The 24,139-nt window shown below is 40.3% G+C and overlaps 1 protein-coding gene across 1 annotated transcript; it reads left to right on the top strand.

Annotated features, from left to right (window-relative positions):
• Window positions 1-1,097: 1,097 nt before the first annotated feature.
• On the top strand, window positions 1,098-23,442 carry LOC310985795 (protein SSUH2 homolog). Its single transcript, XM_083971458.1, has 12 exons — window positions 1,098-1,184; window positions 11,540-11,620; window positions 11,700-11,772; window positions 11,893-12,022; window positions 12,982-13,042; window positions 14,109-14,230; window positions 17,004-17,066; window positions 17,183-17,262; window positions 17,878-17,970; window positions 19,564-19,669; window positions 19,870-19,977; window positions 21,319-23,442. The coding sequence occupies exons 1-12, from the start codon at window positions 1,169-1,171 to the stop codon at window positions 21,454-21,456; spliced, it is 1,071 nt and encodes a 356-aa protein (XP_083827584.1). The 5' UTR covers window positions 1,098-1,168; the 3' UTR covers window positions 21,457-23,442.
• Window positions 23,443-24,139: the final 697 nt, after the last annotated feature.

The following is a 24,139-nucleotide window of genomic DNA, read 5'->3' as shown; positions in this document are numbered from 1 at the left end:
TGTGAGGTCAGACACACCTGGATTAATCAGTTTGTCCAATAATGTAAGATAGGAAATAAAGGAGCTGGCTTAAGATCAAGAAGTAGTGGAGCTGTGCATAAAGCCAACTGTGGAGGAAGTGAATGATGAGCAATAAATGCATCATAGAAAGTGAGATATCATTTTGCCCATCTTATCTGCAGAGTGCCACCACAGCAGTTCCGTCCTACACTTCTCAGCAATGCAACTTATTTCGTAAGAAATGATAAAGTCTAAATTGTGAACATCAGTCTGCCTCATGGATGGAGTCTGTTTGATTTTTTTGCCTCTGCCTTTGTGCACTGTCAAAGACAAGCTACATTCTATTCAGCTAGACTATATTTAAAATGAAGTGATCTGAGCACGAGTTTCCCTCAGGGGTGGCACTACACTTTGTCTACTCCCTCTTGACCTTACAAATATGTTGCCTTGGGGCTCACACACTGCCTGAGCATGTCAGACACACGCACAACAGCTCCTAACCTGTCAGGCGGCAACGGAAGACACAACCGTGACATTTTAACACATATCTTTCCACCAGAGTCATCAAACCTGGTGAACCCACCATGAGGACAAGACCGGAAGCCGCAGTGATGCTTGCAGAGCAGCCGCTGAAACCACAGTTTCACCATATGTCTCTACATCACCGTCTGAAATAAACAGCATAAGTAGACTGCTCAGTTGGTTTAATGTTCAGTTTGTGTCCTCGTTATTTTGTACTATAATTCTCATTTTATCTGCTCAGCTCTTTAATTGACTCCAGATGGGGCGTGGCCGACATTCCTGCAACAAACCCAGAGAACCAGAGACACTGCAGGGGCTGTGTAAAACAATGCCTTCAATATAAAAGCCCGCTATCATTGTTTGAAAATATAACATTTATTCATGGGTCATCGGTTGTCCTATATGGAATATTATATTATTATATGATAATATAATCAGGGGCATCTTGGTCACAAGAGTGTCCCTCTGTCTTATTATATCTTTTTAATTTGGGTAGGAAAACTGCTGGATTTATTCTTGGTCCGACTTTTATTTTGAAGGTCTCAGTCGGTGGGGTAAGGGGCTGGTCCAACTAACGGGAAGGTCTGAGAGTCTAGTCGTCTGGGTTTATCAACCTTGTCGATACGAAGTGTGATCTGAAAGCAGCATGATGGACAGCTCAGGTAGGAACCGAGCACACACCGACACACAACCATAGCACACAACATAACCCAACATGGTGGCGTCATTCACCAGACTCACTGACCACAACCGCGGCTGCAGGACTCGGACTGACCCTACCCACCCTACCCACATAGTCCGCAAGTTGCCAAAGCCCCGGAGACACTGCGTGCTATTAAAGACCACGGATCAGGGTTTCACCTCGGCTTAGTTTAAACCCAGTTGGTGTATTTGGTCCACTATTGTAAGTAGTAGCTGTAATTTACATGTGACCTGATGCAGACAGTGGAGAAATTAAAAGCTTGTTTTGTTGACTTTACTGCGGTGATTTGAATAAAGAATATATTTTATTTTATCTTATTGTGTATTTTTGTAAGGTTTTAGAAATGTCGAACCTTACTTTTCTGGTTCATAGTGTTCGTTAGAAAATTGCATTGTTTTTAATTGTCTTTTAGATGCAGGGGTGTGTCCAGACGTTTTTCACGTGGGTGTCCCTATATAGGAGCACTGACTGGTGCGCAGACACGCACTAACATGCCTACTAATGTCAGCATAGCATTAAGATATGGTCTTACATTTCCTGTGCTAATAGTATAAATTGAGAATAAATAGGCAAATCACCACATAACAGAGTGAAAACATACAGCACATGTAAGAATATAGAATATATAACACCTACGTTATTCTTGAAAAAAGTTACCAAACATTTTTTTTACAGGCTATTCAACAGAGTAGTTGGTTACAGAAATATTCTTTTCCAGGGTTTCACCAAGTGGGGAAAACCTCAGTGTAACTTGACCCCCCACCTCCATGCCAATGCCCTTATTTTATTTTATTTTTGATTTTCAGGGTCCCAGAAGCACAAATGTGACTTTTGAAAAAAAAATCTTTTACCACTGTGATAGATTCCACAGCCCAGGTTTTAGCAGTCTGCTAAGTGACTTTCTCACTGTACTGAAACACATGGAAACCAATGACGATGCTCTGAGAGGCTGGAGGCCTAGGGTATAAGTGGTAACATCTGGTAATAAGCACTAAACACAAAGTTCAGATGAGGCTGATGGTAATTAGTCGTCAGTTTCTTGACCAAAAAAAAAGTGTAAAAAAGTTTTTCTTTCTTTTTCATTTCTTTTGAATATCTTTTGATCAAACGTTTCCAGGGTAGGACAGAGGTATGTCACATTGCTACACCAAAACTGGTATCATTTTTCATGAACAAGTCCATCAGGTAAAATAATCCTATAGGTTCTTTTTCACAAAATCTTGTTGGTTATAGGTTAGAAAAGATCATGATTTTGGATAAAGTATGTTTAACAGTCTTTGTTGTCATACTTCAATAATGGCATGGTTAACTTTGGGTATGGGTATCGTTTTTTATCAGTTTTATCCGATACCAGTGCCAAACTGGTATTTTGGAAAAGGTACCGGTGCTTAAACGGTGCCCGAACTAGTTCTTAAAGAATGGAAAAAAATACACACGTGGTCCAGATTGAAACAGTGCCTTTTTATTTTCAAGGCATTATGTGACATGTAAGTTGAACAGAATATTCGTTCGACATCATGCCATAAATGTAGGAAATTGTGGTGGTACGCTCGACTATGACGACCGTGGACATTGCGCGCGCAGTTCACTCCACGTATGGTCCACTCTCAGTACGCCCGGGGCCTTTAGGCATTTTGAAGGTTCACTTCCATACAGGTGATAAACTGACATCATGTCACGTGTAGCGCCGGCACAGCTATAGACCTGGCCTGGGGGGGGAATTAAAAATTCAGTGGCCCCGAAGTGAAGCACCAAAATCTGGGTTGCTTTTCAGTCTGGTTACTACCGCTAACGTCAGCACCGGTGCCATTATGGTATTTGGTATATATGAGTATTGGTACCCATCCCTACCCATTCATCCACCCCAACATCCTCCATACTTCTTGGCATTCTTCTACACTCACCGCACTTCTCCCTATGCTCCTGTCATAATTACTACAGCCACTAGGTGTCACCTATAGCAACAAAACGTAATTGGATCGTGATTATCTACTGAACAAATGACCCTGAGCTCATGCTATGTTTTCAGGTTGTCTCTGTCTGTCCTTTTCCTGTGAACTCAATAACTCCAAAACACCTTGAGCGAATCTCTTTAAATTTAACACAACCCTTTACTCTGACCCAAAGATTAACTGATTAGAATTTAGAGGTTAAAGCATAAAGGTCAAAGGCTACTGTGACCTCACAAAACATATTTTTGTCCATCACTCATAAATTCTTACACAAAGGGATGACATTTTATAGCCAAATGGCTGGAGGTCAATCATGAAACCAGAAATATTTCCTGTCACTTGGCTGGTTTCGCAGGAATATACAAAGGCAGTAATCTGAGTTGTATTCGTCAGCATGTGGGTTTGATATCAGGATACATTCTGCATTGTTTAACCTGGGAGTGTCTCTACACAATGTAGATTTGTTTGTGGAAGTGAGGCTGGATCAGATTAAATTAATTAGATAAAATGTGTCTTCTTTGATGTTGTTGGGGCTCACACAGAAGTCTGTGTCTCTGTTCGTGTTTTCTGCACTTCCATGCTTCTCTGCCTCTTTTCACTGGCAATGTGTCTGGTTTCACATAAACCTTACACCATTAAACCCTGACTTACTGGAACAGCTGCAGGGACTGTGGGAAGGAGTGTCACAATACCGTGGAACTTACAGCAGTAGAGTTAGTCAGGTTAAATGAATTCCGCATGTTGGCTCTATCCTGTGCTTCCTCATTGTAATGAAATTAGATGAAATGAAATTGTAGCATTTGAGGAAATCTTTCTCAAGAGCAAAAAGATGGGGGATTTATTGATAGCCGCAGGGGAAATTCAGTTTGGCACGACAACACAGAGGAATGCACTGCAGTTGCCATCAGACAAAGGAATTAGCATAAACAACAATGCACGAGTAAGAAATGAAATAAAACATGAAGACATGCATTTACATGTGCAGTGCTAATTTCTTGTAACATATCTGTGGGGTCGCACTGGTGGTATCGGGTGATGTGGTGTGGTGGGGACTCGTGGCTGCTTGCACGAAAACTTTGAGACACATGAATACGTTTCTGAGCTGCTTTATCTCAGCATAGAAAGGGCAAGACCATAATAAATGTCAGCTTCCCCTCTTATCTTCATCTCTGAAGATGTCATGCAATATCAGCCAAACTGATTTTATCAATTCATAAGTAGAGTGTGTCATTTTACAGACTCTCTCTTAAAGAGTGAAATTCTTCATAGCTTCCATTTGGTTAAATATATATTTATATATATAGAGAGAGAATAGAATAGAAATAGAAAATACTATATTAATCCCTAGGAAGGAAATTCAGATTGTCCAGCAGCTTACATAACAATGATGTGATAAAAAAGATATAAAAAGTAAAAAGTAATATGTCACACTACAAAATGAAAAACACCTATATCCCCTACAACAGGAAGCACAAAAATATTGTTTAAAGACTTACTTTGACATTGTAGTCAGGGAGCCACAGGCTCAAAAGCTCAAGGAAATGGGTTGAACCTGACATCGTCCGTTATACTTTTTATTTGTGTTTTTTCTGTTAACTTTGACACTAAGGAACAATAATTGAGGGGTCTGCTCTGCCGGAAATATCGCGAAAAAAAATTGTGGCCATTTCACTGTATGCACCCTTTATTTTTCGACAGGAAATTGTAAAAAATGATTTTTTTCTTCAAATCCTCAGTAGCCTGGGTAGGCTGTCAATGAATGCATTTCAGATACACAGAACACATGTGGTGACAACATCCACTGAAAAAATAACTCTTAAAACACATTTCTACATGATTTTGTATCAATTTTATGGGAAAAAATTAGGCGTTTTCTCACTTTTTCCCAATATTTTCATCTTTACTTCATTGGCAATCAACTATGGGTCCAGGTTATGACATCAGTCAATGTGTCATCATTTTCAGCAAACAGTATACTCATTCCAGTGAAAAAATTATAAAAATCCAACCAAAATCATTGGTTCTATGATAATTTCACTACTAGCTGGCGATCAACAGGCTCAGAACCTCAATGGAATTTTAGGCTAGGCCTACTCTCGAAATTCCAAAAGACATACTGGATGTTTAGCATCATGGTACACTCACAAACACCAGCTTAGTATTTGAATGAGTTTGAAACAACCAACAGTTACCAGTGTTTCTAGTTTAGCTGTTAGTTGAAATTCAACTCCCGTGGGAAACCCCCTAAAAAAAGTAGTTGGGGTACCTGTAACCAGACTTTCAAAAATTCCGAAGTTTTTAATTTGGCCTTAAGTAAGTTGTGAGGGGTCAAACTAGGGGTTTTTCACGATTCTGAGTTGATTGCAAGCATTAGTTTTTCATCCAAAACACTCCTTGGTGTAAAAAAAAACAGCCACACCCACTTTTCCTGTTCATCGGAAAGGAACAACCCCCTCCCCCCACCAATAGAATGTATTAGAAGTTATTCCGTAGCATGACACAGGTTGTCTGTCACATGTCACTACTATACTCAATATAATATAACTTATATTCTACCCTTTTTTCTTTGTTGGACATTATACAGACCCTCCAGGATTTTGCAATGTCGCAAAATTTCTTAAAAAATTACAATAGGCTAAATGTAATTTATTACATGGATCGGGAGCAAGTGAACGAAAGAGAAAAGACACTGGACATGCACTGGATTTCACATACCAGCAAAAACTGAAACAAGTTTGCTAGAAATGAAGAGAGGACACAAAAAACACATAGTGCTGTCAGGTACCAGCTTTTGTTGTGGGGTGTATACGTCTTTGCATCAACTAATAGAGTGCTAAAGATTTTGTAATCTAAGTAATATTATTAACCTTACTTTAATGTTATGAGTTAAAAACTCATAACATGTGTGCTGATGTATGTTGAGCACTGTACAGATATCTCCAGGACCCTCAACCTCAACCCTCAAGCTTGTGTTTGTCCTGTTTGTCGCCTCCTTGTACGATTTTCCACAAGTTGCCACACGAGTTTACCCGAGCCAGGAAAACAAATTTGATTGGTCGTTATTGAGCGGGCGGGATATTCAATGTTTGGGTCGAGACCGAGCTCTGTGTGTGTGTGTGTTGTCTCGGACGTTTGATTGACGGATAATGGATCCAATATCAGTGGCTGATGAATCGTGAGCAGCGTGACGTATAATCCGTGCGCCTGCATTATCCAATGCGGAAAAAAACTACCACATTTTCATCCCAGATTTACTCGAAAATAGAATTTTGCACAAAGTTTGGGCTACATCGTCCGATAGATGAGTTATTACACTAATGTTAGGACCAACAGTGGGCTCAAATTAATTTTTCTTTTCTGTACAGCTTTAAGGGCTATTTTGTGACTTAGAAATGGGACACCCCTTAAATGCCGATACCCCTAAAATAAGAAAATAAATGTTATGTAACAATGAGGTAAATACCCCATAAAATGGCCCTAGACTTAGATAATACAATGGTTTTCGTAATATTCATATCTCTATTAACAAAGAAAATACTGCATTCTGGATAGCCCTTGCTCCCAAGGGTGGTGTCGGAAAATCTCAATATTGAGGGCTATACAGCCCTTAAACTTGCACTTTCTGAGAATCAGGACAGCACTAGCAGGAGCGCACATTTTTGAGATTGAGGGTTAAGATTGAGGGTTAAAAAAGAGAGGAAATGGAATTCACCCAAAATTTGTCCAGTCCCATATTGGTGTGAGTAAGGGAGGATCAGAAAGTGGAATAGATTTCGTGATGAGGAAAGTCACTGTCAGCTACACATCTGTCAGCAGGTCAGCTCCATGCAGGCACTACACAAACTTTATTTTGTAATGTAAACAGTGACATGCCAGGTAGAACAACTGTAAAACACCTGGGGCTGGCAATCCAGTAAAGAGCAACATTGACTCCTGACATACGAGCAGCACACATGTCCAGAACGCAATATTTTTTTTCCTACTATGACCAGCCAAGACCCGCCTTACTAGGCCTTTGATTGGCTTATCACGATGCCCTCGACTCTGACGGTTAGGTTTAGGCAAAGACGGTTGGTTTAGGCGTGTGAAGGGAGTGGTTAAGGTTAGGGTAAGATGCAGGGACAGGCTTAGCCTTGCAGAGGCAGCCAATCAGAGGTGGAGTAAGGCGGGTCTTGGCGGGTCTTGGCTGGTCATAGTAGGAAAAAAAATATCGCGTCCAGAACAGGAATATGATTTTGAACAGCTAGCATACAATCTTCTCAATAAAAATAAAATATGAATACAATGAATGAAAATAATATTAACTACGTTCTTTCATTAATGATGCCTTCAAGCAAAATGAGAATATCAGATGTGATAAAGCTGGTGAAACCTTATTGTGGTTCCAGAAAAAGATATTATTCTTAAAATAAGGTGATGTTAAAATGGTGTTAAAAATAAACAACAATAACACAGACGCACCGTGCCGTGTCACAGCCTCTCGCCGCGGAATGTGAGGGTCTCTCGGCCACAGCAGGTCGGGAACACCGGCCCCACCGGTGGTCGCGGTCCTTCTGTGGTACGGGTCGGTGGTGCCGGTCTGCTTTGGCCCAGAGACCATCACATTTTACCGCGGGAGGACTTTGGGGAGGACACGGTGTTGCTCCAGATGAAGACCGGGCAGGACTCTCGGCTGAGAGCTTCCTGTTTCGGCTCCGAGCTGCTGGAGCAGTGGCGTGCACAGACTTTTTGAAGGGCAGGGGCGAAAAGGAAAAAAAAGGGCACATAATAGCGCATCCTCACCACTGAAGAGGGCACTTTAGCACACGTTTTGGCTCCTAGAGGGCACTTTAGCACACGTTTTGCCCCCCATGAGGCCACTTTAGCACACGTTTTGGCTGCCATGAGGGCACTTTAGCACACGTTTTGGCCCCCATGAGGGGACTTTAGCATGCGTTTTGGCTCCCAAGAGGACACTTCAGCATGCGTTTTGGCTCCTAGAGGGCACTTTAGCACACGTTTTGGCTCCTAGAGGGCACTTAAGTCTGCGTTTTTGGCTCCCAAGAGGGCACTTTAGCACACGTTTTGGCTCCTAGAGAGCACTTTAGCACATGTTCTGGCTGCCATGAGGGCACTTGAGCACACGTTTTGGCTCCTAGTTGGCACTTTAGCACATGTTTTGGCTGCCATGAGGGCACTTAAGCACGCATTTTGGCTTCCATGAGGGCACTTGAGAACGTGTTTTGGCTCCTAGAGGGCACGTAAAATTACGTGGTTGGCACTCAATGAGTTAAATGTTTGGAAGGAACCTGTACCAATGAGCTGTACTGGAAGCAAAGTCCACCAGCCTGGCTGTGTGGTCATTAAAAAGAATCAATCAATCAACTGCACACATCCTCTCTAAGACCATGCATAGGCCTTAGCCATAGCTAGATAGCTATTGGGGCAGTCAGCGAGCATTTAAGAAAATGAAATGATCATCAGATGCAGTTTGGGGTGTGTAACACATACATAGAGTTGGCTAATGAGCCATGATATTTACTGTTAGCCAACTAACAATTAAGCTAAGTTGACAATAGGTTTCTTATGCATGTTATCAATGTAGTGGCATGAAAAACGTCAAGTTCTTCAAAAAAGATATAGATAATATTAATGTATCAGACGTAAAAAGTTGTATATTGTCAACCAACTAACTACCACTAAGCAACATTTAGGCCTATTTACCATGGCAAATAATAAAAAAGGAAACCAATAAAGCAACTACCCAGCAGTGAGAAGGGTGTGTGTGTGTGTGCATTTCAGCTTTTACTGGTATGTGAAATCTGGTGTGCACCCAGTGTTTTTTCTCTCTCTCACACTGTGGTGATAAATTGCGTGGGGGATGAGAATACATGAGGACTGGTTGAATTTGCGTTAATAGTTGCAATTAAAACATTGTAAAATCCTGGAGGGTCCTACCAAGAAAAAGGGGTAGAATGTAAGTTATATTATATTGAGTATATGTGACATTAAAGACAACCTGTGTCATGCTACGGAATAACTTCTAATACATTCTATTGGTGGGGGGAGGGGGTTGTTCCTTTCCGATGAACAGGAAAAGTGGGTGTGGCTGTTTTTTTTTACACCAAGGAGTGTTTTGGATGAAAAACTAATGCTTGCAATCAACTCAGAATCGTGAAAAACCCCTAGTTTGACCCCTCACAACTTACTTAAGGCCAAATTAAAAACTTCGGAATTTTTGAAAGTCTGGTTACAGGTACCCCAACTACTTTTTTTAGGGGGTTTCCCACGGGAGTTGAATTTCAACTAACAGCTAAACTAGAAACACTGGTAACTGTTGGTTGTTTCAAACTCATTCAAATACTAAGCTGGTGTTTGTGAGTGTACCATGATGCTAAACATCCAGTATGTCTTTTGGAATTTCGAGAGTAGGCCTAGCCTAAAATTCCATTGAGGTTCTGAGCCTGTTGATCGCCAGCTAGTAGTGAAATTATCATAGAACCAATGATTTTGGTTGGATTTTTATAATTTTTTCACTGGAATGAGTATACTGTTTGCTGAAAATGATGACACATTGACTGATGTCATAACCTGGACCCATAGTTGATTGCCAATGAAGTAAAGATGAAAATATTGGGAAAAAGTGAGAAAACGCCTAATTTTTTCCCATAAAATTGATACAAAATCATGTAGAAATGTGTTTTAAGAGTTATTTTTTCAGTGGATGTTGTCACCACATGTGTTCTGTGTATCTGAAATGCATTCATTGACAGCCTACCCAGGCTACTGAGGATTTGAAGAAAAAAATCATTTTTTACAATTTCCTGTCGAAAAATAAAGGGTGCATACAGTGAAATGGCCACAATTTTTTTTCGCGATATTTCCGGCAGAGCAGACCCCTCAATTATTGTTCCTTAGTGTCAAAGTTAACAGAAAAAACACAAATAAAAAGTATAACGGACGATGTCAGGTTCAACCCATTTTTGAGCCTGTGGCTCCCCGACTATTGAGGACTTTGTTGTTGTTTTTTCTCTTTCTTGATTTTGATGAGAATCAGCATCTCTGAAACTCATTAACACATGAAAAACTGTGTTGTATGAAGATAAACATAGCCTTGGTCCCGTATGTTTCTGAGGAGATGTTTTGAAGCTCCTGCCTATTCCAAAAATTTGGCAAATATGTGCCAGTTTGTGGTAGGCATTTGCTCACCCACCTGTCACTCAAAGCAGGTACGGATTCAATTATGTAGAACTTTATTCAAATGAGAGAGTTACATAAAACAAATCACCTCCATACAGTCATCATGAAGGTAAAGCTATAGAGACTAAAACTGTTTCTGTACCAGGTTGTTAACAGGTTTATCTTGGCTGTTGAAAATTTTAACACAGGAGTCGATGGGAATTGATTCCCTAGTGGTCGTTAAAGGAACTTACATGCTGCCTTAATTTTCAGCCACGAGTTACTTCTTGGCTAGTGTAGCTGAATGCACCTTCTTACGGGCTGATGGGGATATTATACTATAGTAGTGGTGGGGTGGGGATTAAACCACAGACCTTTACCCCTCCTAATCAGCTCTTTATTTACTTTGCAGGCATGAGAGTAGTAGCAATTTTCTTTTTCAACTCTTGGTAAAACATTAACAAGCAAATAACCAAAAATGTTCCCGTACAGTATATCCAAGTTTTGTTTTTTAAAATGACAAAATGTAACTCTGGGTTTTAGTAAACCTGGAAATTAAGATTAAAATTAAAATTAAAGCAGAAGTAAGCAATATTTTTGTGTTAATACAAGTCTTAAATAGTTATATCTTCCGACAGCAATCACTTACATAGAGTGTTTGGACCGAAACACGGGTCTGTCAGTCACTGAGAAAACTTTTCTCGTATCCTACAAGTTTTATCCAATGAGGAGAGAGAACGGCATGAAGGGCTGTGTGTGCAGCCAAGGGATGCGCCTGAAAGTGGTGACCTAGGGATGAGGACCAATAGATCCATGACGAGGGCGGGGGCTGCCAACTCCATCGGCTGACAAGACGTTATGGTGCGTTCAAGGCAACTCGTAACTCGTGTTTTTTCGACCTGTGAAGTCGTACCAGTTCGATCTGGTACGAGTTCACGGGTCGGAAGTTACGAGTGGCCGTTATAGTGACTTTCACAGGTAAAACAGGTCGGAAAAACACGAGTGGGTTGCCTGGAACGCTACAAAGTCGTAAGTTGTGACTTGAAGCTGTAATTTACAGTTTCAAAAGCCTGCCTGGAACGCAGCATTAGCCAAAACGTCCGGATCGCTTACTTCTGCTTTAACAGGATTATTTTCCATTCTCACTGACTTGATGGTCTGGTGACTGGTCTAACATCTATTTTTCCTTTTGTTTTTTATGTAGCTGCGTATCCCCCTCCCTCTGCCCCCCCGGCCAACATGTTCAACAATGTGCCTGGGTACGAAGGCACAGTGGTAGGAGGAGGTAAGTGACGTCCAAACCACAAGTCTTCACAGAGCAGTCATGTTGTTGTCGCTGCTGAAATGTGTTGCTGTTTCTGCAGGTGGTTTTTTGCCCCCTCCCATGCCTCTGGAGCCTCTAGCTCCTCCAGAGCCTGCCCCTATGCCCGACTGGAGGTAAGACCTGACTGCACCTGCTTCACTGAGCTGCTCATCTACCTGTAGCTACCGGTCAGTCGCATCCAGTGGGATGCTCATGTTGTTCATGTTGTATGTGTGTGTGTGTGCTTGCTGCAGCATCCCATCACTCACAGAGGATGTGGCACGTGAGGCCTTCAAGAACTTTGCGTCATCTCACTGCTGCTACAGTTCATCACCGGCTGAGGATGGTGTCATCACCAGCATGGACCCATCCAACACCTTTAGGGTGATCTGATGTTCACACTTCTTTTGTTACTGAACAGCACTCCTGCCATGGTTCTGTCTGTACCATCAGATGATTTAATACACTTCATTCTACAGTCTATTTTTTACGTACTGAAGTACTGGCAGTTTGCTTCATATCCATCTGAGATCATCCTGTGATCTGTGTCTGAATGTGATATCTCACTGTCACTTATTAGACAGCTTGCCAGGCTTTAATCAGTGCCTTCTATAGCAGCAACTAATTATATAATGAAGCGGCCAGTGCATACAGTTCCTAAAATACTCCAAACAGCTGCACTATTCATGCACAAGGCCAAAGAGTACAAACATGTGATGTAGCCTGTCTAACCTCACTGTGATGTTCCCAAAGTGTGTTAGTGTAAAAGATATTAGGAACTACTACTGACATTTATCAACAAGGCCCTAATGTTGCACAAATGTTGAAAAGAAAAAAAAAGGTGAATTATCGATTTTGGGTGAAGTATCCCTTTAAATAAGGTTTTTACAAGGAAAGAACAGGTTATCTGCAACCTGTGGCTTTTTGAGCTCTTGGCTAGTTGTATTGACTTCCAGATGTGGACTAGATGATCAGATTACATTCTGCTGCATTTACAACTGGATAAACATGAGTTCGTCCTGGTCCAGATACATGTTACCAGGTGGAAATGGGATGCAACTGCTTGTTCTCGCTGTGCATATAAAAGACAGGACAGAGAGAAATCTTTGATCAGAGTCTGATGTGACGTCATATATTTTCTCACTAGTTTATAAACACTTTAATTACTACTCATGTCTCTCACATGACTGTCATGTGACCTCAGAGACTTTCACATGACAAAACTCAGTGGTTGAAATGAATCTTCTCTTAGCTCATAGCATACTAACAAGATCTAAACTGAGTCATCAATATTAATGTATTAATTCATTCTGATAATGACTTAAGTTGGATCTGTTCTGTAGTATCGACTGGAGACATTCACAGAGTCCAGGTCAACTGAATGGGCCCACAAACCCTATGAAGGTACACACACACACACACACACACACACACACACACACACATATGCAGTTAGACAAACTCCTTCCTGACATCACGACTCTGAAGTCCATTGTCCACAGGTTTATTGAGACAAGAAAGAGTAAAACTAAAACACACAAAAGGCATAATGAATACAAATGAAATTGCTTCGTCTTTATGCTTACACACAAACACAATGTAAATATACTGATTCTTAATGAACTAAAGTGCTTGTTTTTAACTGCTAGTTTCCATGTATTTATTACTTATTTACCTGTAAACCATTGTATTTTAACATGTTTTAACGTATAATCAACTATTTATTCACAATTTCACATTTATTAGTATTTATTCCCTTATATGAATTTTAGCAACAGTGGAGTAGTCAATGACTCGATAGACTTCCTGAATAAACTTCTCAAACTAAACATTGTCACAAAAAGAATAATCTGCAATCATTAATAACAATAAAACAAATGAATATACCAACGATGCCATCAAAGGCCATAAAATGAAGGCAGACTCAACAGAATAGCAGATTAGCAGCGTATCTGAACCATGCTCCTCAGTTCCTGATTATGAGCAAGGAAGTGAGTAACCTAACCTGTTACATGCATTTCCTGTTTCAAAGTAAAATCCTAACCCTAAAACCAAGTCTGAACTTTCGTTTATATTATTAACAATTTAAGTAAAGTAAGTAATGTATCTGACGTAACTAGTTTGACAGATTACTGCATTTAAATCAACTTCATTCACTGCTTTATAATGAAAAGCAGTAATATAGTAATGGTTACTCATATACCTCTACTCTCTACTCTAATCAAATAGATCAAACGCAAATAATGCCACATCCTACATTTCCCATAATGCAGTTTGATAGTGTCTCTTATTAGACCCCAAACCTCCACCTGTTAAACACCAAGCACGCATTTCAACACCTGACAACACTAGACCATGATGTCACAATGACACCACTGTGAAATCATGGTAACAACAGCTTTTAGGTATATTTTGATTGCGTTCTGGATTGACAGGTGGGTAAGATGTTTCTGTCTTGTGTAACTGACAGGTGAGCCAGCTGACTTCTACACCCAGACTGCCCCTCGACCCTGGGAAGTCCAGGCCACGCCCCCCAACCTCTTTACCGATCACAAACAGGAGATCCGGGTGCCCTTCACCTCATCCATCAAGGTGATTGTCAACTGTCTGTTAGAGACTTGTTTATCTATTGTTAATTTACCTTGAATCTGAATTTAAAACAGAGTTCTTAGTTGTTGACTTAAAGCCAGTCAGAGAGTAGGATGATCTTGCTGGGGTAAATTTGTTGTAGAGTCTGAATTATCATGGGGGGCCTTGAGAACTTTAAAGAAGTCCCGTAGAAAGTTCCAAAGGTCTCTGAGGAAGTTCAAATGCCCCTTGAGGGGGATCCACAGGGCCTTGAGAGGCTCTCGTTGGTCCTTAAAGGGTTCCACAAGTTCTAGAAGTTCTTGGTAAGGTTTCCCGATCTTAAAGGTATATTGTGTAGGAATTACTCCCATCTAGTGTAACGGATGTGCACTCACTCACCCATAAAGGACGTGCTAACCAACTTGCCAAGCGGTTGTTAACCTCTTGGCAAAGTGGTTCGCATCGTCGCCTGCTGTGCAGGAGACCAGGGTTCGAACCCCACCGAGGGCAAGCCGTGAAAAACACAATAGGCGGGTGCATATATGAAAAAAAAACACCTAACCCTAAAAAAATTCTAACAAAAGGTTTCTCAGCTGTTTTTTATAGTATTAGATGTCCTTAATAACATACTAAAAGTTTACCAAAATTTGGCCACTAGAAAGGTGTTATTTTCAAGATGGCGTCCAAGATGGATAGGAAGCCTGAGGAGACACCACAGGTGAATAGGGTAACATTTTTAACTAACAGATATCACCATGAAACTTCCCAAGTTTATCACTTACATTAAGACAAATATTTTTTGTATTACAAGTTTTGTCAAATTGTATGTTTAAATATGTAAATTAGGCAATATCTCATTAAATATGCGCTAATTTGCATACATTTCCAGAACCGAAATCTGAACAATGGATAAAAGCCACTTTCAAAATTCTTGTTTTATTTTGTTGACATACTAGAGTCAGAAGTTTTTACAGAGGGGATTTTGGATATCTCTTTTTATCACTCTGTAAATGAGAAAATACTAGCAGCCCTAAAAATTCAAATATCGTCGTGTTTTTAGGAGTAAAATGTTGTATCAGAGCCCGAAATCTCCACTTCAGCAGCACTTACAGACACCAAACCTTCCAGTTTGATCCCTTTCTATATTCTGAAGGTTTTTACAGAGGGGATTGTTGATATATCATTCATAGCCTGATTTATACAACATTTTACTCCTAAAAACACGACCAACTTGAATTTTTAGGGCTGGTGACAGTATTTTCTCATTTACAGAGTGATAAAGAGAGATATCCAAAATCCCCTCTGTAAAAACTTCTGACTCTAGTATGTCAACAAAATAAAACAAGAATTTTGAAAGTGGCTTTTATCAATTTTTCAGATTTCGGTTCTGGAAATGTATGCAAATTAGCGCATATTTAATGAGATTTACATATTTAAACATACAATTTGACAAAACTTGTAATACAAAAAATATTTGTCTTAATGTAAGTGATAAACTTGGGAAGTTTCATGGTGATATCTGTTAGTTAAAAATGTTACCCTATTCACCTGTGGTGTCTCCTCAGGCTTCCTATCCATCTTGGACGGCATCTTGAAAATAACACCTTTCTAGTGGTCAAATTTTGGTAAACTTTTAGTATGTTATTAAGGACATCTAATACTATAAAAAACAACTGAGAAACCTTTTGTTAGAATTTTTTTAGGGTCAAGTCATATTTGTACCTGACTACAACGCAGAGGGCCAGATATGACATCGGCTACACTAGTGTACACTCAATCGTATTTTTCATGCTGCATTCATGTGAAATTGGGCAGCCGGCAGACGGACGACAGCCGCCGCACATAACGGCATAAACAAGCCTCTATGTAAACAAGTGGTCCGTCAGCACGAGGCAAAACAATACACGTGACAATATGTTGTCATGGCGATGTCGTATTGTTTACCTGACCCATGTTTTACCAGCTTTCTCTCGACTTCTGTGACTAAAATGACATCTGGTTTGTTACCGACGGCCGTCTGTCCAACTGCACCTGAATGCAGCATCAGTGTAACGCTCCATTCCTCCTCACTGCACGGCAGTGACCTTTCACAGACGCCACCTCGACCTGAGCCGACAGCTCCGGTGTCTCCGCTGAGTTTCCATGGTTTCCTACCGTCACGCTGCCATTGAACGTAAAAACATGGCGACACGACATGGCAGCCACCACCGAGCTTACCCGCTCGATATGAATGATATGAACGGCAAATTCAGAGCTAACCGGAACACTTACGTTTGTTGATGGGGGTGATTACTGATTAATGAAAAACATACTTTTGAACGAAATAATGGATTTTCGAAGTTACACAATGTCCCTTTAGGACAGTTCAAGTTATCATTTGGGATGTCAAAAGTCGTTGAAGATGGTTTATAGGGCCAATAAGAAGATGCAGAGGTCCCTGGCTGTGTAACAGAGATACGTGAAGTTTATTGAACCGTTACAGGTCCCGGAGATTAAGATACAGAAGTTCTTGAGGAGGCCCCTGAAGCCCTGAAAAATCCAGTTGGGAGACTTTGGGCTTCAAATGTCATTTGAGATGTTCAGTGCCTGAGGAGGTTACTGGGGTCTGTGGTCTGGGGTCTTTGCAGGAAGTTCGAGAGGCTTCATGAGAAGGTTCCAGGGATTCTGACTGAGTGAGCTGCTAATGCAGTAGTTCAACCACTGACCTGAACTAGTGACATTAACATTGTCCCTGTGTGTGTGTGTGTGTGTGTGTGTGTGTGTGTGTGTGTGTGTGTGTGTGTGTGTGTGTGTGTAGGACTGCCACACCTGCCACAGCTCAGGGACGGCTCCATGTGAAGAGTGCAATGGAAATGGATATGTAAGTAGATTGGCCATCAGTTGGTTAATTAATTGATGTAATAGTGATCTAGATAATAACTTTTTATTTCCATAATGATACTAAAGCAACATTAAAGTGTGTGTGTGTCTCTGTAGAAACCGTGCTGGGTGTGTAATGGCTCTGGGACAAAGATGGATGAGAACTGCCATCGGTGTGAGGGTACTGGCAGAGACAGGTACAGTGAAAAGGCAAATTGTGTATTGCCTTAAAAAAACTTGACCTTAAATTAGGCAAACTAGTCTCATATAAAATGTTGTACTTTTACAATACCAAATATGAGGAAACTTAAAGCAGAAGTAAGCGATCCGGTCTATTGGCTAACTTCCTGTCAGCGGATGGAGTTAGCAGTCCTCGCCCTCGTCCCTACGTCACCACATGCACGCGCATCGTCCTCAGTCTATGCAACTGCCCCCTTGGCGTGCACACACAGAGAGGACCGCCCCTTTATGCCGTTCTCTCTCCTCATTGGATAAAGGTTGTAGGATACAAGGAAAGTTTTCTCCTCGGCTTACAGCAGAGCAGAGTGACTGACAGATCCGTGTTTCAGACCAAACACTCTATATAAGTGATTGCTGTCAGAAGATATAACTATTTAAGACTTATATTAACACAAACATTCCGCTTACTTCTGCTTTAAAGGATTAGGTCACTCAATGTGATAGATAACAAAATGAAAATGTGGCCAACACTCAAAATTAAATCTGAGGTCTGACAACATGCCATCTCTCTGACCTGTGTGTGTGTCTCTGTGTTTCTGTGTGTTTCTGTGTGTGTCTGTGTGCGTGTGTAGGTGCACCGAGTGTAATTCTCAGGGAACAAAGCAGTGTCAAACCTGCGATGGAAAACGTCAGCTGCTGACATTCATCCAGCTCAAAGTGGAGTGGTAGGTACAGGAATTGCAACTGTGGGTGTTAAATGAGGTTCCTGTGGTTCTAGGGGATTTCCAGTGGTCCTCAAAAAGTTGACATGGATCTTTGAGGGGCTTCAAAGGTCATTGAGGAGATTCAGAGACCTTGAAAACGTTGAGGAGGTTCCAGGGGTGTTTGGAGAGGTTGCAATGGTCCTTGAGCAGATTTGCTGAGAGGTTTGCATATGGCCTTGCACAGCTCCTAGGGGCTGTCAGACATCCCAGGTGTCATGGTAATTGAATAATAACTAAGGGCCATAGAGAAATTTCAGTGGTTCTCCATGGACAGGTGGTCACGGGGCCATCAAGAATCTTTCTGGGTCCTGAGGGGTTTCTAAGGGCCCTTGAGAAGAGGTTTTTAAAGAAGTTCAGGACTTTTTAATATATTCTCGATCTTTACGTATTTGATGGATGTATGACTATTTTACAAGGTCTGGTGTGAGTAACTGATCATGAAGTAGTCACTCACTCACAATTCAGGGGAACTGAACTGTAACTGAGAGGTAGTGTGGTTGTGGCTCCCTTCCTCTAAAACTTCTTAGTTCTCACCCGAATAATGGAAGTGAACATCAGCAATGATGGTTTCATGGTGCTGGGGGAGCTAACAGGTATTGTTTAGATTTTTTTTTTTTTCTTGGATCCTTGGAGAGTTTGTAATAATAGGGGATAATTGGACAGGATAATGGCAGTAGTTGAGGTGGTCCCTATGAATCCTTGAAGATGACACCAGGGGCCCTAAAAAGCTTCATTAGTAATGAATAGTTGTTTAAGATGCTACTATAGGGTGGATTGTGAGGAGGTTTCTACAATTGATTCATCTGATCACAGATCTGGCCTAATGGGCCTAAAGCTGCATACACTGAACCATGCTTACCCTGTTCAGTCAGGTTCAGTGTTGTTATTGATGATAATTTGGTTCCCTCTGGTGGTATGAAATTAAAATTGCATTATGCATTGATACCAATACACACTGCACACCGTTTTTTTTAAGATTGCATAAAATTCATTATGTGTATATATGGTATCTTGTGTGCATGGTGTTATCCATGCACTTCACAGGGAACAACAATGTCCTGTTTTTCCTCCATACCTAATGGGCCTAAAGCTGCATACACTGAACCATGCTTACCCTCTTCAGTCAGGTTCAGTGTTGTCTCCATACTGATATTAAAATCTCTATTGTTTGTGAATTCTTGCTTACCCTGTCAAGTACTCTGGAAAATAACCTGGACAAGGTGGTTCGCTCTTAGAATAGGGTTTAAGTAAGTGTATTATAGCAGTGCATTGCCTTCAGGCAATTGATAAGAGTTCAATACAATAACAACCTAAAAGTCTGTAAGACCATCTTCATGGACCATGATGCTCCTGTGGCTTATATTAGGAAGCATTTGCCAGATAGAGATAGATCACATGTTCTGGCTGCACCATTTGTTTTAATTATTTGTATTATTTAAAATAATATGTTACATTGAGAATCAATGGCAAAGTGCTGAATATGAAATTGAAAATAGTAGAGGAGAAGCAACACATTTGGACATACTGTGTCATATATTGTGTATCTGTGTTTAGGACTAACAATGTGGAGGACCATGTGGTGCAGCAGAACTCTGGTCTGAGGGTCGATGATCTTCGCTCTGTGAGTGGAAAGGAACTGTACAAGTACAACCAGTACATGGTACGTATACACACTAAAACACACAAACACACTCACACACACTTGATTACTTAATGCATTTTCCTGCCCACTTACCCTAAACTATAAACCTGAACCTGTTCTTACCTCAACCCTTCACAGTCCGGGTTCTTAAAGGATGTTGCTGAGTATAGCTATCTGTGGTTCTGTCAGCACTGTGTCACTCTGTCTGTCTCACTCAGCTCTACCCACTGATCGGGTTCCCAAACCAAGCCATGGCTGAGGCCTCTGAGCGTCTGATCAAGGATCACCAAACCAAGTACGCCCAGAACTCCAGGATCCTTCAGCAGGTAGGTCCAGCAGACAACTCTCACAAATAGTTATATGTCTTAAAAGCCCATATACAGTACTGTGCAAATGTTTTAGGCATTAAAAGTAAAACAAGGATACTGTCAAAAAGTTTTTACTGTATGTCAGTTAACACACAGTGCAGCAAATACAAAACAGCTTTTTTTTTACTCTATTTATGACAGTTTTGTGTTGTTTTAAGTGGTGAATTTTCCCTCAGGGATGATAAAATACAGATTTTCATGTCTTAAAATATTGACAATATTTGTATAATATTATATCGATTTTTCAAAAGCAACAATATTGCTGTTATAGCTCACGTGCAAAAAAGAAAGATGTTACTAACAAGTAACTTCACTATGGGTGTTTTTTTTTTAATTATGATGTTAAAATGCTGCTCCTTATTCAAAGGAGAATACAGATGTCGACAAATGTTTTCATACCTTTCTGTTGAGGAAAGAAAACCCCACAATTGTCATTGAAATAACTTGAAACTGACTAAAGTAACGGACCAAAGGACGTTCTCCCAGAAGCTTTGTAGACAGATGAGACAAAACTGGAGCTTTTTGATCCAAAACTGAAGCTTTCTGTCCAGTCACACCATGAAACATGAAACATGGATCAGGTCAGGGGTCGTCCAACAGGGTAATGACCACAAACACACAGCAGCTAAAACACTGGACTATTCTGAAGTGGCCTTCTTCTATGAGCCCTGATCTAAATCCTATTGAACATCTGTGGAAGGAGCTGGATTTTTTTTTTTTTAACAATTCTGTTGAACCACAATTCAAAGCAGTGTCTAATTTTTGTTGGTTAATTTAGACTTTTTTTTAAATGTATTATTACTTTTGTCAGTTTCAAGTTATTTCAGTGGCAATTGTGTGTTTTTCTTTCTTTAACAGAAGAGTACCAACAATTTTGTCCACGTCTGTATGAGCTGCTGCACAGTCAAGTCATCTGAGGAGTATTGCATGTTTAGTTTACAGTTTTGCCTGACGTGTCGAGGAGTTCTTCTGCTACACCACTTTCACAAGACATGCTTCAGTGCACGATGCTCTAGATCGATCAATGCACAGCTTGTGTACTGTATGAACGTTTAAACTTGGAGCAGCACCACAAAATGGCTGGTTCACTATACTGTTTAGTTCACTAGGTAGTGGACAAGGGGATGTGTCAGTGCTAACTGAGTCACGCTAACTGTTTGTCCCTGTTCCCAGTGTTTATGCTATAGGGCAATCACATCAGACACTTAGTTGACACAGACACAGGACTGACACTGATTTGAGAAAGGAGGAGAGTAACCCTCTCTCTCTCTCTCCCTCTCTCCCTTCCTTCCCTCTCAGAGGCAGACGGTCGAGTTGATCCCCATCACCACGGTGAACTATAAGTGGAAAGGCAACACCCACCTCTACTACGTCTATGGCAATGAGCACCAAGTCAGTGCTGACTACCCAGCAACCTGCTGCTGTGTTATCCTGTAGACACACACACACACACTCACTATTACCTCTCTTACACAATAACCTCTCTCTGTCCTGGACAGTTTTCATCCAATCACTGCCCAAATGTTGAAGGTTTTTCCATAACAGTCCCATTAAAAGAATCCCAGCAGGTGTTTCTATATAATATTGTCCACTCTGAGCTGCTGTGTGGAGCTCATTTTCAACTGATTAATCTAGTCTCTTATATTTTCGATGGGTCCAGTTATTGCAAATAACACACACACAGTCTTTCTTTGCAATCTGTAAGGAATAATGTGCTGCTCATGCATCAACAACAATGATGCAATAGAGCAAAACTGAAACTATAGTAGACAAGGGAGAGTAACAGGTGACTTGTGGGCTTTAAAATAAAAAAACAAAACAGCAGCTCTTTCTGATATTTTGTTCACATTTCAGGTACAATTACCTGTGTTAATTAAATGTTCACATGCTCAGTGACTCTCCAGCAGCGTAATATAATGATGCATATTCTGAATTGTAGACTGTCCCTGCCAATATCAACGTCAAAAATTATCTTTATTGTTCTTGTGCTCCTTGAACTCTCTTCTCACTTCTCACTCTCAGCCTGACTGAGAAAACTAAACTGTTGATGCCCACGATTAAGATTTTGTCAGAAATATATTGGATGAAAAGTCTCCTGGTACAGTCTGCCTCTTCAATGTCCAATATCGTCAACACATGCATTGTCCTTTATTTCCCTAATGACGATCATTTACCAAAGGTCTTCTTCCTGACACTTTAACTCAAAAGTTTACTTCAGACATGTGCCAATATGTGCCACTTAATGTCCCAAGTGCTGAATGTAAATCTAGTTCATGCCCAAAGTGCTGGATTTTAAGGAAATAGAAAAAAAGCAAAACATGAGTGCTAGCAAAAAACAATGGATGAACTATGTTTTAATCTGACAGTGTTGATTATATATGAGGTGCTGTACAATTATTTTGATTAATATATGATATATCATGTGACTATGATGTATGAAGAGGTATACTCCACAGGGATATATATGAAAAATAACAGGAGCAGTATATCTGGTTTCTACTTTTGTCTGTCCTCTGTACAGTAGGTAAAGGTAGGAATCACTTTAATGTTAAAACTGTAGAGATAAGAGGTTTCACCACAAACAGGTCAGGACCTTCTGACCTCTGGAACAAAGGCTCATCATGCCAGATGGCGTCAAAGTGAAAATCCTTTGCATGTTTGTAAATATTACATCCTCCTAGCTCGATGCCATATCAACATATCAACCTCCTAAAGGTTGTTTAAAAACACTCACTGCTTTTCTGATTTTTAGCATTGCCTCATGACCACGTGGATGAAAAAAACATGATCACTGCTGCTGTCTCAGTTTTGAAGCAGGTGCACAAACATGCACACAGTCTTTTTTATCCTGCGGCACACTGAAAATGTTTTTTTTTATCCAGACGCTTGGAAGATTCTGAAAATCCCTGCAAAATAGTAATTGCTGTTGCTCAGCTGCAAAGATGCTGTTTCTTGTTTTCATGTTTATAGTTTAGTTAAAACTTTTACCCTTCACCTGGAGAGGCTAAATGACATAACCACTATATTCCTAGTTTTCAGTACATCTATATAAATAACCTCATATGTTTCTGGTATTTGAAGGGTTTTTATTTCATTTTATTTTTATCAGTGTAACTGTTAACACATATAGCCTACTACAGATACTGTAGACGCAGAGTTACCTTGACTTGAGCATTTTTCATCAGAAATTGACACGATGCTAAATGTTCATTCATCTGTTGTCTAAAAGCCTTAACACAAAACTGTGACCAAACATCACAAACCTGAAGAACTGAATGTTGTTATCCCATTACTACTCAGTGATATTCTTGTTATTGTAGAAAATCAGCTGTTTGTAACCTGTGAAAATCAACTCCTTCTCTTCTGCTTCTCCTTCCACATCTCAGTTTACAGAAAAATCATTGTATGCAACGCAAGTCTGATATATGTGTAGTCAAACAAATGTGGCAAATAATTAAAACTTGTCTCATGTCCTTAATCAAAACTCTTTTTCGTATGTCATTTATCTTTATTGACTTTGAACATTTTTGGTTTGGAAATATCTTTAAATCCTACTTGAAACAACTCTTCCTTCCTTCCCTCCCAATCCATTGCCCATTTTATTATTTTACTCATTTTATCAGGCTTTTTGTTTCTGTTGGATTTGAACCTGGGCTGAGTAGGACCAAGCCTTAACCTACTGAATGTCAGTCCAAGGTATTTAGTAATTAAACTGTACTTATAGTAACATGTCAGAGCAACCTGTAGAAACACACAGACTGGTTGAAAAATATTTCTCATACGAGGGAAAATAATCTTGTTTGCTCATGAAAGAAGATAAGAGAAATAGTTCACACCAAAACCAACTTTATCTGGAAACTGAAGTGGAGAAAAGTCCCGCCACAGATAGGAAGAGGAAACTTAAGATAATTAGGGCCACGGGGCAATCGCACCAAGCACTATTGTTATCCCATGGATTTTTTCCTTTTCCTCTTTTTTCATCTTCCGGACAAATTTTGATTCGCTACAACAAATTATTAAAATTTGCGGTTTGATCGGGATCAGTGTGCTATTACTTTTCTCAGCAGTATACACATTTGTTGTGACAATACAAGACAAGACAACACACCCTCTTTTCACC

Source organism: Trachurus trachurus (assembly GCF_905171665.1).
Source record: "Trachurus trachurus genome assembly, chromosome: 5".
NCBI lineage: Eukaryota > Metazoa > Chordata > Actinopteri > Carangiformes > Carangidae > Trachurus > Trachurus trachurus.
This window is presented reverse-complemented; position numbering and strand designations above follow the sequence as displayed.